General features: G+C 37.3%; 3 protein-coding genes across 11 annotated transcripts in view; 1 reads left to right on the top strand and 2 right to left on the bottom strand.

Moving 5' to 3' along the window:
- LOC134648884 (receptor-type guanylate cyclase Gyc76C-like) overlaps positions 1 to 13,552 on the bottom strand; it is a 29,270-nt gene extending 15,718 nt beyond the window's left edge. Inside the window, exons 1-6 of one of the 8 annotated variants that reach the window (XM_063503471.1) lie at positions 13,283 to 13,552; positions 12,751 to 12,934; positions 3,343 to 3,544; positions 1,503 to 1,700; positions 569 to 634; positions 147 to 387 (exon numbers count right to left, since the gene is read on the bottom strand). In XM_063503471.1, coding sequence (XP_063359541.1) covers positions 147 to 387; positions 569 to 634; positions 1,503 to 1,700; positions 3,343 to 3,516 — 679 coding nt within the window. In that variant the 5' untranslated portion in view covers positions 3,517 to 3,544; positions 12,751 to 12,934; positions 13,283 to 13,552. Of the gene's footprint in view, positions 1 to 146; positions 388 to 568; positions 635 to 1,502; positions 1,701 to 3,342; positions 3,545 to 12,750; positions 13,254 to 13,282 lie in introns of those variants that run through there. The other 7 variants (XM_063503476.1, XM_063503470.1, XM_063503475.1 and 4 more) reach the window with 7 other exon arrangements.
- On the bottom strand, positions 147 to 21,273 carry LOC134648886 (T-cell immunomodulatory protein). Of its 2 annotated transcripts, XM_063503481.1 has the most exons (3): positions 19,899 to 21,273; positions 18,226 to 18,654; positions 147 to 156 (listed from the first exon to the last, which is right to left on the bottom strand). In XM_063503481.1, coding segments are annotated over exons 1-3 (1,773 nt in total). In that variant the 5' UTR covers positions 21,241 to 21,273; the 3' UTR covers positions 147 to 154. The 2 variants fall into 2 exon arrangements, with proteins under 2 accessions (XP_063359551.1, XP_063359549.1); XM_063503479.1 differs by lacking the exon at positions 147 to 156 and having other exon boundaries at positions 18,171 to 18,654.
- LOC134648888 (corepressor interacting with RBPJ 1) lies at positions 14,724 to 16,722 on the top strand. The gene is made up of 5 exons (XM_063503483.1): positions 14,724 to 14,864; positions 15,023 to 15,117; positions 15,298 to 15,548; positions 15,902 to 16,160; positions 16,620 to 16,722. Exons 1-5 carry the CDS (start codon positions 14,793 to 14,795, stop codon positions 16,702 to 16,704), a joined length of 762 nt encoding a protein of 253 aa, XP_063359553.1. The 5' UTR covers positions 14,724 to 14,792; the 3' UTR covers positions 16,705 to 16,722.
- Positions 21,274 to 23,261: the final 1,988 nt, after the last annotated feature.

Below are 23,261 nucleotides of genomic sequence, written 5' to 3'. Positions count from 1 at the left end.
ACAATGGTGTCCTTACCTGCCCGTTGTGTGCACGGGTCTTTATTAATACGTCTTCAGCAGCGGAGTTGAAACAGTCGCCGTGGTCGAAATCGGCCGGGAGAGTATATATATATATATTTGTTCTTGTATTTAATGAGTATACTCACTCCTTGTCCTGTTCTTGGTGTCCTGTATGAACTGGTACCAGAAGCCGGGCGCGCAGCAGGCCATCTTCTCGGAGCAGCACTTGAAGCCCTCGATGACCGGCCGCTGGTGGTTGACGGTCATGTTGTTCTTCTTGGCGTGGTTCTCCAGCGTGAGCGCTACCGTCACCCATGACTCCTCGTACACTATGCTGAACTTGTTCCAACGGTAGTAGCGTAGTAGCGCCATTACTGATTTTGTAGCCTAAAGAGAAATCAAATTTTATTAGGTAGCAAACAACACAAAGATGGTCACTCAATCATTGAATAGTTTACGAAAATGTAGAACTACATTACTGTGTTTCTCGCAAAAATAGTTCCAATAATACAGCTTTCCAGTTCTAGGGGACTGTAAATACTCGGTATGTCAATACTCTTGTGTTTACCTGCGTGTCTGGAGGTTCCAATCTGGCAAAGTTAGGGATGGTTGAAGTTTGGTAGTCCGAACATTTCTGAAAAGAAAACGTATTTAGCAGGGCGGGGGATTGATGAAACATGAGCCAACCCTACACACTCCGTAAATGTTAATGGATCGCTCACTATCGTATGTGAAACAAACACAATTTTTTCCTGTTATCATTTTCTGAATGCGTAGGGTTGATCCTGCTCACGTCTCCTGAATTGCCCTGTGTATGAATGTTCATATAATTTCATAGGTTAAGATAGAGTTTGCAGGATCAGGAAAAACACAGACAGAAAAAATGTACTTGTCATATTTACTGACAAGTATAGATGTAATATTGTGTTGTCTAAATGATATTTAATGAACTAAGCCGACACTATGCTTACATGTCTGTAAAACTCGTTAACTATTTAATACCCACTCGTAAGTGGCTAGTTACTCTAACTAGGCGAAACCAAAATTATACACATCTCTGATCTGGTTATAAATGTGTTGGTATTTATATAATCAGCAATCAATCAACAATACTTGTAACTAATAAAATCGCTGTCGCCGTGTCGCCCCTTTACTACATGAGACTACTTACATTGCGCCGTGTTGCAGCGGCCCTCGGGCCCGAAACACGCGGCGACGCCGGAGCAACTCATGCGTGTTAATAGTCTCGTGTCACCTTCTGTCGCTCCTTTACTGCGTATTATAATGTGACTACTTACATCATGGGATAGTTGACGGAGTGTGATACGATATAGCAGCGGCTCACGGGCCTGCAAAAAAGTGGCAACGCCGGAGCAGCTCATGTGCGCGTGTCATCTTCAAGTCGCTCCTATGCTACGCACGTGAGTACATAAGAGATCCTCCGTGTTGCAGTAACCCACGGGTGCGAAGAACGCGGCGACGTCCGAGCAACCTCTACTTACATAGGAGATCATGGGCAAGTTGACGGACTGCGCCACGATGGCCTCCGTGTTGCAGTGGCCCTCAGGCCCAAAGACCGCGGCGACACCGGAGCAACTCATGTGTGTAAGTAGTCGCGTCGCCGTCACCGTGTCGCAGCGGGTGTCATTCCACTCCAGTAGAAGTTCCACGTCCGGCAGGATTATGTCTTGGTTGTTAATCTGAACAGACAACAATTGCGTCATGAAAGTTCTCCTGATATTGGCAGTAAAATCTGATTTAGTATAGCGTTGGCAATGATCTTTTTACTACATGCATCGATGTATATCAAAAGTCCAAGTTCTTTCTGGGCGGAATATGTGGCAAGTTAGTATTATAAGGCCTTAACCTTAATTCAAGAAGATCAGTGACAGGGTCGAGTAACGTCAAACTTCGTTATGCCATCTTAAACTTGGTCAAAATTTAATTTGTTATTTATACTCTTAACTTAAGTACAGTCAAGTGTAAAAGTATGGGTGCATACAAGTTACTCAAAAATAGTTCTTAATCCGCTGACATAAGAGTTGTGGGACCTATTTTTGAGTATCATGAGTGCACCCATGTTTTTACACTTGACTGTACATCAGTTCGTGTATATTATAAATTGTGTTTTTGGTGACTTTTCATACCTGTATAAAGTTGATGTGTACTGTTCAATCTAGTTCTAATCTAAAAAACAATAATAGTTATAAAATATAAATATGTCAAGTTCTGATACGCGTGTAAAAATAAAAAGCCTAAGTAGGTACTGCCTTATTCAATATAACTATTACATGTCTAACGTAGTTACTTACAAAAGCTAAATAGATCATTAAGTTGTCCTGTGTTTAATGGAATTTACTGCTAATGATTAGGTCAAGTTCGGGATCACCAATAAATCAACTATCACAACCGTATGCTCTGAAACCGACCTAGAAAAACAAACGTACAGAGCCTGCTTTATTTACGTACGTCGATGGCATTCGCTGAAAGATTTATTTCTGCGACCCACAATATTTTGAGCTACGTCGCCCGTGTGAGGAATGTTTGACTGCGTGTTTTATTTGCTAAAGCTATTTTTAGATACGGAAGTTTAGATATGAATTCGTGTTAAATAAACAAGAACGTGTTTGTAGAGTACGACTTGCAATGCGGTTTTGTCAACTTAAACCGCTAAATTTTTACAACAATCTACGGTTTATTTCGCGGTGACGATTCGGCTTATGCCATAAATATATTCTTACATATTTTATAATGATTGCTAACACGTGTCTCCCACTAAAATGTTTTTAAAATCGACAGATATCAGCGAACCAGATTATGTTTACAATACCGGCCAATAATGTATCGTTTATCACCTTTATGCTGTTTATAAACACCTGCTTTTTGCTTCTTGAAAAGTTTCCATATTCCGGTGATATAGTAAACCTTGGAGCATCCTTGCAAACCGAGGACATAGGGTCATGGTTTACATTAGGTACTTTTTTAGGTTTACTTGTTTTTTTTTTTTTAATTTCAAGACGGTAGTGGACGACAGCTTCTCCATACAAACGTAAAACGTAGTCGTAAACGATGACTAGTATGACAAGACTTCACTTGTCATCATACATTCACTTCACGCCCATGTTACCTTTCTGGTTAGTAATCCATCCGCTTATTCAAAAAAACGTAGCAAACCACTGTTAAATGCAGTTGTCTCTTTCCTACAAACAACTATCAAAATGACAGTTTGGGAAAAATGTGGACCCTTCTCTGGTGGAAAGCCATTAATAATCATCAACATCTTGTTAGATTTGATAGAAGTTTATGAATAATGTCATAAAAACATAGTTATCTAGCACAGACCTCTTCAAGCGCCATAGACAGCGCCCCAGAGATGGCGAGCCCCTGCCGGTCGCGGAGCTCGCCCTTAATGGACGGCAGGTACCCGATGGTGATGTTGTACTTCTTGTGCAGCGCCAGCGCCGGCGCCGCCAGCAGGCTCAGCGCCGCCAGCGCCAGCACAGCGCCGCGCCACATGCCGACGCCTTCACCGCACTAGCCGCAACTGACACCAAAACAAAATGCTGCTCATTTTACACATTAACATACATACAGGAGTCAACCGAAACTTAATAAACTTGTCATGGACTATATATATTCGTGTCTAAAAATTTAAAGGTCATATGCATGGTTAAAGAGTGTGGCCCAGCGTGCGATGGCGACAATAAGTGCGTCTATTTCTGTAACTCAATAAAGGGAAGTCTTCCTGCAGCGCGCTTTCCGCCCTTAAATGTAGGAATTGCTTCCATACTGTCAAGTAAGTAATTGGCTCGCAGCCGGACACCGATTAGACCAATTGACGTGCCGCTGTTTTGACAACACGCCACCGTCTGCCGGCCGCTGCCCACGGAGGTGACGGCGAGTCATGATAATGGCTAATTAAATTGAAGTTAATATGGATATTGAGTTCAATGCTCAAGCTAGATGTACGTCAGCGTCATTGCGACTAAATCGTGAAGACTAAACTGATTACCTACACAGTTGAAGCGTTTCATGTGTCGTCTATGCAAGTGCAAGACGTCACGCGTAATACAGAATAACTGGTAAGCAGGCTCCACAATCGCTGTACTTAGTCACAAATATGCACTACAGTTTTAATAGCTATTCAAAAAGAGACTAAGTGTTAATCCAATGAGTTAAGGCCGACCGTACCTAACTGGGCTAAGCAGTGCTAATCTGGGTGCAGGGCTGTTATTCCTAATACGGCATACCTATCCAGCGCCTGCAAGTCGAACGCCCAATTTATCTAGTATACCAGTGCTATTCTACTACATACACTTGTAACGGGTCTCGATGCCAAGTTTTATTGGTTAGCCTGAGAGTTCATATGCCTGCGCTAAGTAAGTAATGAAAATAATCAGCCAGGAGGCGCGCGGTGCGGTCGCTCGCGGCGCAGAGCAGCGCGGCTTTGCGACGGCACGATCTCTCCTTGAGATAGCGTCCGCGATAACGCCGGCAAGTTATTTTTAGAATTAAATAAAAAGGTAACGTGCTCATAATAAATTACATGACGTGCACCCCAAACATAACTGATAAAACAATAAAAACCTAGAGCAATCTCGCACTCTCATTTTAATGTTCAAATAGTTATGATATCTCGCTAAAAATAGTGTTTATGCAATTGTAACATTATTATTACACTTGTCAATGTTTTCAACTATCTCCTTTCTATGAAATGTTCCATTCAATTTTTGATAAATAAATCGTTTATCTGAATGTTTTTTAACTAGTCGCCTAGCCTCTAGAGCAGCCATTCTCAAAGTGTGTTCCGCGGAACCCTAGGGTTCCGCGACACCCCTGCAGGGGTTCCGCAAGAATTTAGAATTATGCTTATTAATAAAACAAGCAACAACTGTTGCACTCCGGGAGTGCCGATAGAAGTGAAATCTCTCCTCACTATGTTACCGACGCCCGGTAACACGATACATACGTTTAGCGGAGGTATTCTATTTATTTATTATATATTATTATCATTCTCAAATAAGATCACACTTTTTCATTGACATGTTTATTTACATACTGCCATGACAACGTCAAATTATTTGAACATAGGTAAAGAGTCTCGAAAAGGAATCCGCAACATAAATGTCAAATAACATTGAGTTTTTCTTTATTGATCTAATAAATGCCATCTAAATTAACCTTTTTTTTTTAAGAGGGGAAATGCTTTACGCATACCACTCGGCGTACGGACGGGCCGGGATGGTTATGTGGGACTCCCTGTTGTGGGCTAATGAGACCCCAGGTTTCAATGGCTTCATGTGGCCATCTAAACCTTACGCCCCTTACGGTCCTTACGGTCACGTGATCGCCGCGACGCTGTCTCGAGTTTATCATTTTTTCCCCACCTCAAAAAGTGCCCAGCGCCGCTAAAGAAGTTTTCACTTCGTTTTATTGTAGGGTTCCATCAAGTATTTCGCTTTACAAAAGGGTTCCGTCAAAAAAAAAGATTGAGAACCGCTGCTCTAGAGTAATAGGTAAATAGGTGTGGGAGGGCTCGCAAAAAAACACTGGGTTGACCTAAATTCTAGGGGCAAAATAATGACAGCCAAGTTTTGACGAATGCGATGACGAATAATTAGTGCTAGTGAAAATTCATGCAATAGGTAATTGGTAGGTACCATTAAGATAAGGAAGTATGTAATGTAATCACAAAATAATGCATATATATAGTTTTAGCGTAGTTAAGATTTTCTGAAGAAATGTTAAACGTTAGGTTAGGACCATTAGGTCCTGTATTAATTTCACTTCTTCTACCTACCACCTAATTCAGGTAGCGGTCACCATTTATTAGTGCAAACAAATTGCATAAAATGTTTAAAACGCATGCCTAGGTGTATACATGTATAAACTAATAGGCTGTAACGTAGCTACGCATACTAAATGAGTTGCTATCGAGTCAAGATGTTCGAGAGGTGATTTAGAGTTTTATCTATTTTTGCTACGGGGTTATGACGCTTACAAATATGTTAATCTAAGGCAGAAGTTGTAATTAGTCAGTAGTTAAAGTAACCATTTCTAATTGGATATTTATGCCAATGGCGCATTATTCACAACAGTCAAATAGGTAAGTATGTATCTGAAAAAACAAAATGTCTACATAATATATGTGTAGTTCCATCGGCCAATTGAAGTCTACAGTGCAAAGGGTTAAATTTGTATTGAAGGCACATTATTAATGACGTAAGCACCAACAGCCCCGCCATACCTTTTCGCATGGAACATCACATACTAATTTAGTGGTTAGGAACCACAACAAGCTAGCGACGCACGAGTGACCGGTTCTTCAGCATTATTGATAAATTAATCTCGGGAAATGTTGCAAAGGTTATCTCGTTTACGCGTTGAATATGGCGATAGATCCAAAGCATTTAATTGGTCGCGCTGACAAAATTAAACCGGGGGAAAGAACGCGCGACGGCAATCGTCAAGCCTTCCCAAGGAACCGGTCAAATCAGCTATTATAAGTGAAACATACAACTAGTTTCCTCATTCCCGATTGAGCACTTTAATTGTTCATGCTTTACACAAATGCATGATTAATAATTGAGTATTCGTACTATTGTTAAAACAAGACCTAATCACAAAAAGGTGCCTACTGAGTATCTATGCGATTAACCTCGACTTATGTTACATAATTATTTATTGAGCTATTAATAGAACCGAATAACTGTTGAAATATAATAATATACTCAAGAGCAGGGAAAACGGGTCACTTCATTTGAAATTTAGTGTAGTTGTACGTAATTTACGAAAGTACGTAGTTTTAGAGTAGGGGTCATCCATTAATTACATCACACGAATTTCTAGGTTTTTTGACCCCTCTGCCCCTCATTGTCACACTTGGTCACATTTGGCAAACCCCTCCCCCCTGGTGTGACGTCACATTTTTTCAACGAAATCGGCAAATCGAATGAAGTAGGTTGTAGGTACAATGTACCTATTATTAATATTTTACCGAAATATTTTTGAAAAAAGAAATATTAGCAATTTTATATCCCAAAACTGATTAGGAAAGAAAATTAAACGAATAAAAATGATTATCTTTCCAAAAATTTGTTATTTAACTGAACAGCGAATTAAGTATTTTAAATAAGTTAAAGTGACGTCACAATGTTTGTGAGTCCCCCCTCCCCCTGTCACAACATGTCACATTTTCTTGACCCCATCCCCCCCATAAACGTGTGATGTAATTAATGGATGACCCCTAAGATCTAGTCCTGCATGACCAAAGCAGAGTCGGTTATTCATTTTCTAGATTTTGTAAAAAGTAAGCTAAAAAATTTGTAATTTATGACATAAGAACCAATTGTTGGCTAAGCTAAATATATGTACATAACTTGTTCCAAAAGCTGTTAAAACAGAGAGGATTTTCTTTATGGCTAATAGCATTGAAACATGCGCAACTATATATATGTACATACATATATACCTTTTTTTGACATTATGGCATCAAGAGTGAGTTCGAGTCCAATTCATTGCTAATGTTGATTATCTACACTACGTAACTTAAAAAAAAACCGGCCAAGTGCGAGTCGGACTCGCGCACGGAAGGGTTCCACACCATCAACAAAAAATAGAGCAAAAAAATCGTGTTTATTTGTTGTATATAATATTTAAGGGGGACTCTTAAATATTTATTTTATTTTATTTTTAGTATTTGTTGTTATATCGGCAACAGAGATACATCATTTGTGAAAATTTCAACTGTCCAGCTATCGCGGTTCATGAGATACAGACGCCTGGTGACAGACGGATGGACAGCGAAGTCTTAGTAATAGGGTCCCGTTTTTTACCCTTTGGGACCCTAAAAACATTGTTTTGCAAGGAGTGGACATGGCATACTAGACGTGTGTATACACTCGACAACATACCTATGCTATTGATCTCGTCCAGTCGGTGTTTGGCCTGCCACTCCCGACCGCACCCACTCTCAAGATAATAAAAATCGACCACTCCACAACACCGAGCCGCATTGCCTAAGTACATATAAGTACGTAAGTACATGATTCAACAAAATTCTGTCGGCCTTCTACGCAAATTGGACTGACAGAAACTTGGAACTAATGTTAGTAGGAACTCGAGTCTTTTGATTCTAAATTTGATGAAATCGACTTCTTTTAACGAAAACTTCCGCTAAGAAAACGAGTCTTTTAAGTCTAGAGTCGAGTCGTTTATTGAGTCTTTTTTAAGCGCGACTCAAAACGACTCCATCCTCCGAACAGAGACACCGTTAACAATATTGTTTATTATTTGTGCCATTCTCAATGAAAAGGGTACTTATTGTCGATTGTCAATAAGGCGCTATTTCCATATAGCTTCAATTTGAAATCAAGCTTATCAACCTTATCGACAACCGACAATGTGGTACCTTTTGATTGAAAACGTCACAACTAATTACTCGGGAGCAGTAAAGGAAAAAAGCGTAATTTTATGATATACCTAACCCATGAATTTTCCATGATGACAATGCTTTTACATTTTTTTTTTGTAAAAATAATTAGAGTTCTAATTATTATATATAGTAATCTACAAAATACTCGGGTCTCTAACAAGAATGTGGGTGAATAATTTTTTTGTCACTCGTTGCCATGGTTACGGTTAGTTGTCCAGGGGTGAAATTACTTGTTAAATTCTGATTTAATGGTATTTGACTTTATCAAACATGCATTTTTAGGGAGTTTTAAGCGATTTCCATATGGACCATCTACAAAAGCATAAAGCTAATATTGTTAGTACACAGAAATATTATCACTATGGACAACAGCACAGAATAACAACACAAAAAAGTTGATCCACCCTATCATGAAAACGACATCATCTTGCTCCTTCTTAAATCGTGGTTATCTCATTACGTACCGTGAAACCTATGACGTCCTAGTTAACGGACGTACCTGTGTGCCGGCGGTGGAAATAACGGATTTGTTCATGGCTGCTTTACTGCACTTTCAAAAATTGCAAAGTAGCCTATAGCACCGCCTTTGTTATTTTTTGTAATAATTATTTATGTTATTTTATTTATGGATATGTTCATAGTATAATTCATAATTCTTTATTGCAACCATGGCACAGTATAGATGTCAAATATAATATATACTACAATGTCTCACATGAACCCTGTAAGGGCGCACCATAGACTAGGAATCCTCTAGACTGAGTTTAGAGCAATTATTTCATGAAACCGATGCTGCCAAAAATACGGGGGTGCGGGGGGACGAGGAGAGCGAATCCCGTGCCGTGATTGGTCCGTTCAAAGACACGGACCAATCACGGCACGGGATTGACTCGAAGATGGAGTAAAACTACCGTATAAGTGGCAGAGGGGGTAGCGTTACTATGCTCAGTCTAGAGGATGTCTTGTCTGTGGGGCGCACTATACCTTACATCAGGTGTGCTAAACCATTTTTGTTTTACTAAAGAAAATAATAATGCTTATGCTAATCTCCATTGTCTTATTGATCATTATCAACCTAGCTGATATAAGTATAGCACATTATTATATACATACATCGGGGTTTTCGGTGCGGGAATGTTTTACACTAGCCAATAACAGGTAAAAACTGTAAAAAAAACGATACTATATAACTATATAACATTTCTAAGCCCATTTGGACCTTACTACCTACGTTTAATTCATAGTTTGGTAATTATTTTACAATAAACAAAGTTATAAATACACGAAATCATTCCCGCACCGAAAACCCCGATGTATGATTATATTATATCACAAAATGACCAACGCATAAATAAAAAATAATATTTAAATATGAACGTAAACTACATAGCAGATAACACAGCATAGAAACTTAAACATGCTTTGGCTCCGTCTTCGTACTCGTGAATTCTGTACTCGTACTACCCATCGAAGAACTCCTTAATATTGCGAAACTCATCGTTGTGTAACATCCTGCTTATCATAGCGCTTGTACGCTTGCATCCCACAGGAGCCCAGTGTCCCCTTGGCTATTGGCCACCTCGTCCCGAGACTCCCGAGATTTAGCTCTCGTCTCGTGGTTAGCCTACAGGGTGGGATAGGGACAAGTTGCAACTGAGCGCAATGGTATGCGTTCCGTTACAAGTTACAATATTTCTCGGGGTCGAGTCGGACGGGAGTTGACAAATTATAAAATCCAACAACTGAAGTGGGACAGGTGGCACACTAGGTTAGGGCCTGTCCAATTGTTACAATGGATGATTTGCGGGGAGCAAACGTCTCTATACTCTCTATAGTATTCGCGTGTTATTCTCACTCAGCGCAACCGCGTAATTGAGGTTTCTTTAGTATGGGGTACAGTCAGTATTAAATGTGATGTTGATGTGACGTGATGGCCAAATATATTTTGACCACTTTGGCCGTCACTATTTGGTGCTGACGGTACAAGTTTTCCCACTCTGGTGTCAATTGCGGTGTCTTATGACATTTCCAATTATCGCAGTCTTAGGGCGAAGATTTTCAACCTATGTATGCCGACTATGCCGCCTGTGATGACACACGGGCTACCATCATTGGTACGACGACGAAGAATACCGTCCAACGTATAGGTACGATCAAGCTCACGTGCCATTGTATAATGACGAATGCCCATATTTCATAAACGCAGTCCATCATATACCTACACGTATGTGAGTCGGTAACCCCAAGACGGTCGTGGGTAGGGCTGCCTTCTCTTAATTCGCTGAACCCGAACAAAGACTTCGTAAATCGCATTTTTCCCCGGACGTGTCCGAAAATAATATTATTAAAAAAGCAATTAAATTCAGTAAGGTGTTTCCTCACATAAAAAAGTCCGGACGGCCTCCAAACTAGGACAAATCCGGGGAAATCCGGACAGATGGCAGCCCTAGTCGTGGGGATTAATGAGAAAAGGTTTAAAAAAAATTGCTAAACATGATCGAAATTATGAATGTAAAAATAATATTCTGAGATTGCCACAACAATGGCTAGTTATTTTTTTAAGATAAATATATAACTAGTTTTGACGTTGTTTAAGAAAATACCGAAACTTGTGAACATTGCAGCACTCATGTTCTATTTCACTAACCATTTTTATCACTAACTGAGTAACTCAGGCACTTCAGGCGGTCTAGCATGAGTTGCGTTCTCGCGCGCGAGTCTATACTTGAACTACTTGAAGTCGCGCTCGCTAGATGTATGGAGTCGTCGCGAGAACGCAAATCATGCCAGACCGTTTGCTATACAAAAACCTACTTCCAGTTGACCTACAAATATAAAGACGCAATAGACTTCATAAGCAATACAATTGAGATCCAAACCAAGTTCTCTAGATAAGTAGGTAACTTAAGGTAAATTGAAGTTCAAGATTTAATTTGGCTAGTTGTTACATACAAGTTATCTTAAACTTGGCTATTTGTTTATGGTAGGTAATTATATTGTAGGTACCATCAGGTCAAAATACCTCTTATACGGCTTATACTCTTTCAGAAATTTGGTTTGTTGGTAAAAAATTTCCAAGTCTTGCGCTTCAATCCTATATTATCTCATATCTATGGAACTGGGCTCCAATTTAGATCTCTTTTAAAAATCTTATATTCATATAAATAGGTATGGCATGAAGACATATACAACATCACTGCACCAAATTAAGCATGCACTATAAATAAATAAAATTCATAACAATTATTAATATTCCCTTTAAAATATGTTTTTTTATGAAAATGAATAATCACATAAAGCTAAATACAGATGGCACTGCAATTATTAAAGTTCTAGCTTCTGTGAATGACCAAGTATCTTGTAGGGTAAGGAATTTAAAGCTCATGCCAGCAAAAATCCCTATAAATAATTAAATAGTGTATATAATTTAATACATTTTCAAAAAAGGGTTAAGAGTTTTTCATAACCAAACCCCATTATCAATGTTGCAATTTACTGAAAATAAGGGTTGGCAAAACTATCTATCATAGAGAACCCTAACTTCACCATTGGTGCCCAACTTCGCCCAAGCAGAATATATATTTTTTTTACCAATAATTATACATTCATTGAATTCACTATTAATAATAATAACGCTGCGTAAAAATTGTTTTAAACTAAAAAAATAAAAATGTTCAATTAATTAACTTCAACACCCATCCTCAGCTTTGAAATAAAAATTATACTGGGTAATGTACGGAACCCTTGGAACGCGAATCCGACTTGCACTTGGCCGGTTTTTTTTAATAGATAGAGTGATTCAAGAGGAAAGTTTATGTATAATTTGTTAACCCGTGCGAAGCCGGGGCGGGTCGCTAGTTATAACATATAAAACATAAACCAACTAGAGTTGAGATAGTTTAAACCTATAATGTTCTAAGATTAATGAAATATAAGATAAGTAAAATTACTACCGCAAAAAGGCACTTATTATTTCTAAAAATTGGTGTTGACTTGTATAGAGAATATAGAACCAACAAAGTGGACATAGTCTTTCAAGCCATTTCAATCAGTAGAAAATTGCGGCATATTTAAATAATGTAGGCGCAAAAGCGCTAACATCCTATAGAAAATTTTAATTTCATCCTTGTTTCTACTGACAAAGTTGTTTGACAGATTATAATATATCTTCAGATAAACTTAGAGATTTTTAATAAGGTTTTCTAACTCTGAATGAATGTGATGATAACACTGAAGTAAAGAATAAATTACAGAAACAATAACCCATATTCAATACTTTTAAAGAAAACATCTGAAGTAGTGAAAAGTATAGTTACCATAAATTCTAAATGATCTTGTTTGTAAGGTCCTTTTGTTCTTCATGAAGCCATATCACTTTGCACTTTCATCACAGTCCAAGTTCATTCATTACACTGCACAATTAAAAACCCACACTTTATTCCATTTTGCAAGAAAAAACTATTTACACTTTAAATCGAGCTCCAATAGCACTGTGGTATTCTAAAAATACTTCAATATGATAAAAGGGTATGAATGTGTTAAATACATAGAGCAAGAGCAACACAATGACAATATGTACATGTTCATTGTGGATCCGGATTATCCACCACTGCACTACGGCAGGATCAAGATCTAACTTTTCGCTGATCTATGTAATAACTATATGTATATACAGCAAGAGTGACAATATAACCAAAATAAGTTCGTATAATGAGTAAAAACGTAAAAACTATTTTTAATTATATTTCCGTTAAGACGATCGTTCGTACTATTAAAATACAGACATTAATCGGATTTAGATCCTGTCCGTGTGTAATTTAGTCAAAACATTAAACAAACAAATCGAACCTGCATAAAATACATACATTGCGACTAACTACGTTGGTGGAAAACTAACACTAGAAAGTCGACGCAACATACTGGGTTTACTCCTTGAAGATATTTTGCCTAAACGCGGAAAATACACATATTTCAGCAATCAACTTTATATCTCGATATATTTAGCGCATAACCAGGGTAACACAGTAACTTTCGAGTTCTTTTTATTACAAAATACAAAACAAAGTCACATAACACAGCGCACCACTCGACTTCATGCCATCCATTGCGAGTTGCGACCACAGATAAGTACTTCGAGTAAACACATATACGTCATTTTTCTTCCTGTGCGGCTTTAAAGCCATAACAGACTACCGCACCACAACCTTGGTGCGGTGCGGTTGTCTGTTATGGCTATATGCAACAACATGCCAACAAACGCGAGTGTGGAGGGCCCTTTGAAGTCAATTTCAGTGAGGGGGTCTATTCTAAAAACTTACCAGTAGACATATATAGATGGTCAAGCAGATCTTGTCAGTAGAAAAAGGCGGCAAATTTGAAAAATGTAGGCGCAAAGGGCTATCGTCCCATAGAAAATTTGAATTTCGCGCCTTTTTTTACTGACACGATTTGGTTGACCAGCTATAGGATGTTTACAACTTTACAGTGTATAACTGCTTAACTGTTTTTAGGGTTCCGTAGCCAAATGGCAAAAAACGGAACCCTTATAGATTCGTCATGTCTGTCTGTCTGTCCGTCTGTCCGTCTGTCTGTCCGTCCGTATGTCACAGCCACTTTTCTCCGAAACTATAAGAACTATACTGTTGAAACTTGGTAAGTAGATCTATTCTGTGAACCGCATTAAGATTTTCACACAAAAATAGAAAAAAAACAATAAATTTTTGGGGTTCCCCATACTTCGAACTGAAACTAAAAAAATTTTTTTTCATCAAACCCATACGTGTGGGGTATCTATGGATAGGTCTTCAAAAATGATATTGAGGTTTCTAATATCATTTTTTTCTAAACTGAATAGTTTGCGCGAGAGACACTTCCAAAGTGGTAAAATGTGTGTCCCCCCCCCCGTAACTTCTAAAATAAGAGAATGATAAAACTAAAAAAAATATATGATGTACATTACCATGTAAACTTCCACCGAAAATTGGTTTGAAGGAGATCTAGTAAGTAGTTTTTTTTTTATACGTCATAAATCGCATAAATACGGAACCCTTCATGGGCGAGTCCGACTCGCACTTGGCCGCTTTTTTTATCTTATCTGTGCCATTCCGCCATTGGATAAATTGGATTGTGATGTGATGTGAAGAAAGTGAAGAAACTGTCATGGCTTATTCCACTCTTGGATATAATTAAATATGTTGTGTTAATTTAGCGTATAAAAAGAAACAAAAACATTTTTAATTTACGGAGCATTTAAAGGCAAGAGTGTTATCACAATACGATAACTGTAGGAAGATATTAAATCCGTAGCCGTAGGGTTTGAAGGTGTTCTTACTTTTGTTTGTTTGTTCAAGCCACAAAAATGGGAAAAGGTTTTAATAATTACATGTGTAAAAAGTTTTTCCACCCTGCTTCGAGGGATAACTTAAAGCGAGTAAGTTACATCACATATTTACAATCAATTTAGGCATTGAGCATATTATTTTCCTCCTATTTCAACACAAATATTAATCAATGATCAGCAGTAACCTTGAGATATGTGAGTTATTTTGTTGGGAATTTCTGGTATGTTATTGAATCCTTTTTCTCTAGGTATGGATGGCAGAACAGAAAACAGATGCATACAAGAAAAAACAAGAGGAATTAAAAGTACAATATGAAAGAGAACAGGAATTACATGAAAACAAGTAAGATACATACATCAATAATTTTACTAAATATTTGGGACAATGTGTGGGCATTGCATGTCCTGTCATTACAGGATTTTTACCCTACCTTGGCTGTCCAAGTTCGAGTCTGCTCAGCAACCTAATCATAAAATTGTATGTAGTTTGATATTATTGAAAAATATGTTTAAATTTTTGCAGGGCTTTGTTGAGCAAAGATAGTAAAGACAAACTCAGTCTCAACTTTATGTATGAGCCGCCACCAGGTGTTAAAAAGGAGCGTGAAAGAGAAGATAACGAACCAGAGTACAAGTTTGAGTGGCAGCGGAAATACAATGCACCTAGAGAAAGTTACTGCAAGGGTGACAATGAAATCAGAGACCAGCCGTTTGGCATTCTGGTGAGGAATGTGCGATGTATCAAGTGCCACAAATGGGGTCACATTAATACAGGTAAGGGGAAAGGGTTACCAACCTTCAAAATTAATGTAATCAAAATTGTTCCATCAGAATGAAATTTCATAATAATATGTAAGCATATAAATTAGTGTAAGATATTGTAGTCACAAAGACAATATGTATACACAACCTTATTGCCCATATAGGTATTACTGCAACATTGATAATGGGGACTGTAGTAGAGTATACATATTTTTGGAACCGCATTGATATTTTTAGACATGACTGTATTTTATTTGGTAACAATGTTTTCAAGTGCTTACAGGCCTTATTCTTTGTCAATATTTTGTACTAAAAAAGATATCCCAAAATTAACCCTCAAATTACTATTAAATTTATCTTTACAGATAAAGAATGTTCCATGTACTCTCTATCAATGAGCGAGGCCCGTGCACTTCAAGCTTCCACATCAGCCCCTGAAGAAGAGGAGGAAAAGCCCGACGTTCCGACCTTGATGCAGCACATGAGAGACTCTGGGCTGGTCATGAAGCCCGGGGCTCTGCCTCTTGCTGCCACCAGAATCGAGGACAATGAAGGCGGAGCTAATCTGACTGAAATGGACTTGATAAGCCAGTTAACTAAGAAGCAAAAGAAGAAGTTGCTGAAGTAAGAATACTTTAAAAAAAATCCGAATTGTATGAATGCTTTATAGCCTTTATCCTACTAAGGCCCAAGGTCCTACCAGTACTTATTCAGTTCGATGTAATTTAAACCATGTTCAATTGGAACAGAGACAACAGAGTCGCTATTGCTTTGTTTCGTTCAATTTTCAAACGCAAAATCTACTTTATTTCCTAGGTTCAAATTTCAGTGGCAAATTTTGGATGTTTCGTTTGTATGGCTGGGCCTTAGAAGGATATAGGGCATGCATGACATCATGCCTGCATAGTTACATAGTTGAGTGTAGAGTCTGTCTGTGCAGAAAGAGAAGAGTTGTAGAATATATGGTAACCACAATACATTCCATGACTCTTTTCTTTCTGCACAGACACAGACAGTATTTTTGGTCTGTATCAAAATTGTTTACTCACTATTTACCTATTTAACTAAATAATTTGCTTTCAGGAAGCTGGAAAAACTTGAGGAGAAGAAACACAAAAAATCAAAGAAGGACAAAAAACACAAAAGGAAGTCAAGGGACAGAGATTGAACTTTTAATCCTTAACTTATTCCTCATGTAACATATATTTTTGGGCTCCTATTGTTGTAACAAAATATTTTGTTTAAAATAAATGTGTTTTAGAATGAGGCTTGGAATGAGGCACTTCCAAACGACTGGGGGTCTTTTGAGCCTGTAGCCTTATAAAGAGGCCCCTAAAGAGAATATTTAATTGTTTTAAAAATATTGCAATTGCATTACAATTGCGTGTTTCAGTTTGTTTTAATATATCAATTTAAGCTATTTACTTAATAAATATTTAAGTACCTAATTTAGTTATTTTATGTTTAATTGTTTAACCCATACTAAAACAATCAAGCTATCAGAACAGGTAACTTTAGAAAAGGAGTAATTCGGAAAAAGACAAATATGTTTTGAACTAGTTAGCACCTTATAACTTGGCAACAATAACACTTCTGCAGGCTACAAAAAAAACGTCAGACTTGTTACACTTGTTTCAGTCACCTAACTGAATAGTGTAATGTAACTTACTCTTTCTTTAGCTTGCTAAATGCAGTTCCGCCATTCTAAATTAGAAAAAAAAACGGATAGCAAAAGCTGAATTTAGAGAAAGGTTTACACACTGCCTTTTCTTAGGCGTCAATAATAGATCCAACGCCATAGTATAAGACTTAGTTCAGTAGATATTTACCATTTTAACCCTGATTAAGGAAAAAATAACGCTGTATTTACCATTTTAACCCTGATTAAGGAAAAAATAACGCTGTTTTTGAATTTATCCTATGAATCCATATATGTGTGTGAGGTTAGTAAGTTAAAACAAACACAAAATAGAGCTTATATTTTAATTCAACATATTTGCAGTTCTTTTATTAAATTAATATCATTAAATAATTATCACAGTATTTTATGATGTTGAAGTACACCGTCATCTTGAAGTCATGAACACATCTCTTCACACAATCTAGGATACATGAAACACTCCAATTACTTTGAAGTTCGAATATACAGAACATACATAAATATCTACATATACACTTTCGAACTTAATAGCCAAGGGATAAGGTACAAATTTGAATACATATTTATTGGTCTAACTGAATTTGTATGAATAATTAGAAAAAGAATGAAAGCTTTTGCTATATCATAAGCAGTCTCTTTTATATGACTGATTACTAGTCTTTAACAAGACCTTAGTGGCGTTATTCATACAAGCCTCAAATAGGTATTCATTGTTTGTCTTAGTTTGTCATTTTGACTTATGTATTTGTAAGAAAGGGATAAAGCAGCTTGTAAAGTTTTATGAATAAGGGTGTTAGAATATGACAAGTACCTACTGTAAATATTAAATTATGATGCAGATGCATTTGTTTCATTACATTACATAACATAATTTCCCATATACACAGCTTCAATATAGCATAAAAGCTTAATACCTAGTAGCTTAGCTATTCTATAGGTAACTACCTATAAGTATTTACATAGAAGATAATGGAATTATAAATACGTCCTAGATATACATATTTAATATCTATGGACATTTCGTGTCTTAAATCTTTACATAGGTGTTATCATCAATTTCTATGATATCATCACGATCATTTCTTTCTTTCCAATGTAAGTATAACACACAACCTATAATAGTTACAATTATGGCAGTCAGTACAAACACACTTTTTAAAATTAGCTTACTTGGTGTCACAAATAACTGAGCTCTCCATTGTGAAGGATCATTTGGAGGAGCAGGAATGACCACTATTTGAGAATTTGGTATTATCTGAGTCCAGCTTTTGGAAAATCCTGACAGACCTACATTTAAAGTGTCTACAAAGTTAGGGGTTCTGTCGAGGCCAAATATAGAATATGGAAGCTGCAGGGCATTGTATGCAGACTGAGACAACTGAGCACAAGCTCCCGTCCTGTAGGTTCCTTCTTGTGACCATGTGTTGTAACTTATTTTGGGGCCTGGCAAGTTGGTTCCTGAAAAACAAAACATACAATAAGTTTTTTGTCAAACATTTCATTTTGTATACACACTCTTATCTCTGACTGTACTGTATTTTTCTATCACCAGGCAATTAATACTTCGAGACGATTCTAACAAACCCAAACACAATTAGATTGCATCATTTTATCACAGAGTTCCTATGGCCACCTCATTGCTGGTATCACCTGAGCTTAGTGGTATTGCATTGTCACCCAACTTACATATGTACGAGTATGTAATGTTTCAGCTCAATCGAATAATAATAAGTGGGTCTAATTTAGCTTGCAATATTGGACCCAAACAAAGTTACATACAAAATTAAATAAAAGCTTTTAAATAGCATGAGCTTTATCTTAAAAGTAATTAATTCATAATTCATAATTCATTTATTGCGTTTATAATCATGTGTTACATAAGGTCTTACAAAGGGCATTTTACAGCTAGCGTTCACATGAACCCCGTTAGGGTACATAACAATGTACTTAACTAAAACTTAATACTAAAGTAAATTAGTGAAAAATTATTAAAAATTTAACAATTAATAAAAATATTTTTCATTTTAACTAGTTTACAAAGTAATAGGTTAAATTTAACGTCGACAATAAAATAAATTAGTTCAATTTATGTATAGGTATATAATTATTAAAAAATTCATTTAGGTATATGTAATAATTAATAAAAATAAAAATAAAAATAAATTAATTCATTGTTTAGGATTCAATTGAGTGTATAAGAAAATATGATATACATTTTATTAACATTTATATTTACAAATACCTATATTTTTTAATTCGATAAGGTTGTATCATTTAAAAATTCATTAACAGAGTAATAGCATCTTTTAATTAACAGATCTTTAAGTTTTCGTTTGAACAATTCATCTTTGGTTTCATTTTTTATTTCTTCTGGTATTTTATTCGCTATTAGTATACATCGGTAATACGGACCATTTCTGAACATTGCTAATTTTGAAGCTGGTAATTCTAGCTGGTTTAATTGATTTCGTCTCTGTGATTTTATTACTTTTTGTTTAAATAAATTCATGTTCTTCCTAACAAATAGAGCTGCTTCCAGAATATAAACAGAGGGTAACGTAAGGATTTCAAGTTTAATGAAATGTGAACGACAGCTATCTGGTACCCGGGTATTTGATAGAATGCGGATGCATTTCTTTTGTAATATTAGTAACTGATGTACATTAGATAATTTATTTAGAGGCATTTACTAATGATCTTACCAAATGTTAATTTTCTATTATACAGAGTCCCATTTATAACAGGCACTTTTTTATTAGTCAATCCAGTGACAACAATGACTTTTATGAAATTTGTATCATATTCCAATTCATTTCTGTATGCATGCATTGTGTATTTTTGAGTTGTAGCATTTTTCTTTGAGTAAATTATATCTAGTACACCATCCATATAAAAGTCGTAAAATGTAGCCATAACAATATCACTTCCAAATGTATTGAAAATATCCCATTGGACTTGAAATGTTCGGTGGAATTTACATTCAGCATACGTGCAGGCAGCATTGTGAAGAAGGAAGGCTCTTGTTTCATTACTATTCACTGGACTGAGAGTCATGAGAATATCAGGGTACCCATCCATGTTATAGTCTCCACTTCGCATTGTTATTACATCCAAATACAATTCATTGCGAGGAGGTACAAACCGCCACACAGTCCCCTTGCCATCATTGAAGTCCACTTGCAGATCATGCCACTGACGATTGTCATAGATCAGGATAGTACTGTTGATACACTGTGTGTCATAGCATACGGGTATAACTAAAAAGAATTCTCCTGAAAGGGCTACATCCAGAAACAGTGTTTGACCATAAATTGTTGGGTGTCCAACAAGCAGTTCAATGCTGTTGTTGAACCTGAAACCATCATTTTCTTTACTCAACCATAACTCAACATCCAGCTTAGTAGTCACTAGGAGATCAGCAGCATCATCATCATTGACATCAAGAAAAGAATGTGAGTGAGGAAGTTTTATAGGTTTGAATAAAGTATCTCCCATTGGTACCTCTTTTGGTGTAGTCCTTGTCTTATCAAATATCCAAAAAACTCTTTGGTTTTGAGTGTTAAGCCCAAAAAGGTCTAGTGTCATATCACGATTGTAGTCCATCACTAGGGGCTGCCCAACTGTTATGGCTTTTACTAAAAGAGCATCTGAACAATTAAGGCTTGGCATACCACCCCATATAATACGCACTTCATGAACTTCAGATTTGCTAGTATTGACAGTCTGTGTGGTCAAAAGAATGTCCATGTAGGCATCACCATCGTAATCTCCAGGCACTACACTTGTAACGATTATATTACTAAAATTGCATGAGAATATTGAAGGCCTTAAGAACGGTTCCTTGTCGTGCGCTAGATAAACTTCCACACTAGAACCATTTTTGATAACAAAGGCATCCGTCAGTTCATCTGAATTGAAATCTCCAAATGCAGCAATGATCCCTTCTTTAAATTTGCCAAAAGAGTTCTCAGTCATATCACTTAAACACAAACAACACGTAAGCAAAATGCTGAACATTAAACATTTTAACTGTGATAGGATCATTTTCACAAGAATAATATATTATTATAATTTTTAACACATATGTGATAACTCCACTGTCTGGTTTGCAAATTACGTTTTTAATTTTATTACTAAACCGAGTTGTGTACAATACATTGTTATTATTGTGTATTGTATTAACCAACTGTACGTCATTCGAAGCCTAATAAATGAGAGTAGCAACACTGTTATCCGTGACTATGTTGGTTGAAGTGCCGTTTTTCAGTACTGGTCACCCTACTTTCCCGCCATCTGTTTCCGTTTAAACCCCACCATGGTAGCCATGATGGATTCTCGAGTTCAGATCGAGTTTCATTGGCAATTTTGTTTTCCGACTAGAAGGTTGTTACCAGAAAGCACGCTCGATATTTCTGCGATCTGGTAAAAATAAGTGCCTAATTTTTAATTATTCATATCTATTTATGGTATATATTGAAAATATTTTAAACGGTGTAACCGTTCGTATGATAGATTTTAATTAGTTTTGTTTTTCAGTACGAACTATGGGTGACGACAAAAGTAACTCCTCATTTTCGGATAGCTCGGAAGCGAGCATGGAATCGGTGGGTCCTGTGGATCCGCCAATACCAGGGCCCTCAAAAAGGAAACGGAGAGCGCCCCACAAATCTTCAAAAGTAAAAAGGAAACGTCACGAAAATAGCAATACCATGGTTCATAACCTTGTGAAGGAGGTGAGTGATGTAAAACGCTTTTTATCCTCAATGGTGTACCCACATGCTCCACCGCCCATGCCTGTGCCCTCGTCGAATCTTAGCTCGGACGATGACGACGACGATATCAGTCTGAATGTCAGCGGTGAACTTTGCCCTGACAATGGACCACGTGGCGCGGATAAAACTGAAACGGCAGATTTAAGCATTAATTTACCGTTTAATACTACTGTAAAAGAACCGGCTGTTCCAAAGTCATGTCAAGGTCATATAGATTTTTTAAATACTGTACAGCACTTTGGCGCATCCGATTGGGCTGACGTGCGATATGCGGAGGTTCAGAAGAATTATTCCTCTACCCCAGGTTTCATCGATACCGAATGTAACGATGAATTGAAACCGTACGACAGAAATATCTCGCTTAGTGTCACTGAGAAGGGCTTTGCCGCCATTACTCAGGCTTTAATCAAACAAAAAGAATCGTTGCAATCTGGGTTAGAGTCTTTACTCACGTGGATTTCCACATCAGATGAAGATGTTACTGTAGCTGTTTTAAGAGAAAAGCTTAATGAAATTTTTATCAATGGTTCTTTTAACAAAATTTCCGTTGATCTTCTTCAAATGGCATGTGGGCATAGAGCAGATTTAATTCAACAGAGGCGCGACGGTATTCTGAAATACGTTAAAGATAAATTCGTTCGCGCGGGTCTTCGTAAGATTCCGCCAACTTGCGAGGGGTTGTTTGATAAACAGCTGTTATCAGCTGAGCTAGAAAAGAACGGCGGGGTTGCGAAAACCCTTTGGCCGTTACCAAGTCAAACTACATCAAAGTCTAACTGGCCGGCTGCGCAAGCCGGACCATCTCGTGCTAGACAGCCCGCGCAGGGCTCAAACAATGGTCCTAATACGGGCTATTTTGGCAAACCCTTACCAACTCCACCAGCGCATGGTTTCCCATACTACCAATATCCTACGCAAGGATACTTGATGAATCCGCCTTCTCAACAGGCGCCTTATTATATGCCACAACGATTTTCGCAAAATCGAGATGGCAAACAAAATAGAAAATTCAATAAGAATCGTAACACCCCGAAAAATGACGAACAAGTGCCAAATTCTAACTATAGAGGCCGCCGAGACAGCAAAAAGTTTCGAGGCAAGCGAAGATTCTGACTCTGTCGCGCAGACATTCATAGCGGGCCGCCTTCTAAAATTCATTCATGTTTGGGAGCAAATGAAGGCGCCAGACTCTTTAATAAAAATGATCCGAGGGTATCGATTGCCTCTGAAACAAAAAGTTCCCCTTTGTTGGCCAAAGAACAATCACAAACATCAAACAAAATTCTCATGCGA

This window comes from Cydia amplana, chromosome 6 (assembly GCF_948474715.1).
Source record: "Cydia amplana chromosome 6, ilCydAmpl1.1, whole genome shotgun sequence".
NCBI classification, from domain to species: Eukaryota; Metazoa; Arthropoda; class Insecta; order Lepidoptera; family Tortricidae; genus Cydia; species Cydia amplana.
This window is presented reverse-complemented; position numbering and strand designations above follow the sequence as displayed.

Coding starts and splice junctions, on each gene's coding strand:
- LOC134648886 (XM_063503481.1), bottom strand. CDS start 21,240: ATGATCCTATCACAGTTAAAATGTTTAATGTTCAGCATTTTGCTTACG. Junction 18,655..19,898: donor TAATAGAAAATTAACATTTG/GTAAGATCATTA, acceptor TTTGTTTTTCAG/GAACCAACTTGCCAGGCCCC.
- LOC134648888 (XM_063503483.1), top strand. CDS start 14,793: ATGGGAAAAGGTTTTAATAATTACATGTGTAAAAAGTTTTTCCACCCT. Junction 15,118..15,297: donor CAGGAATTACATGAAAACAA/GTAAGATACATA, acceptor AAATTTTTGCAG/GGCTTTGTTGAGCAAAGATA. Junction 15,549..15,901: donor ATGGGGTCACATTAATACAG/GTAAGGGGAAAG, acceptor TTATCTTTACAG/ATAAAGAATGTTCCATGTAC.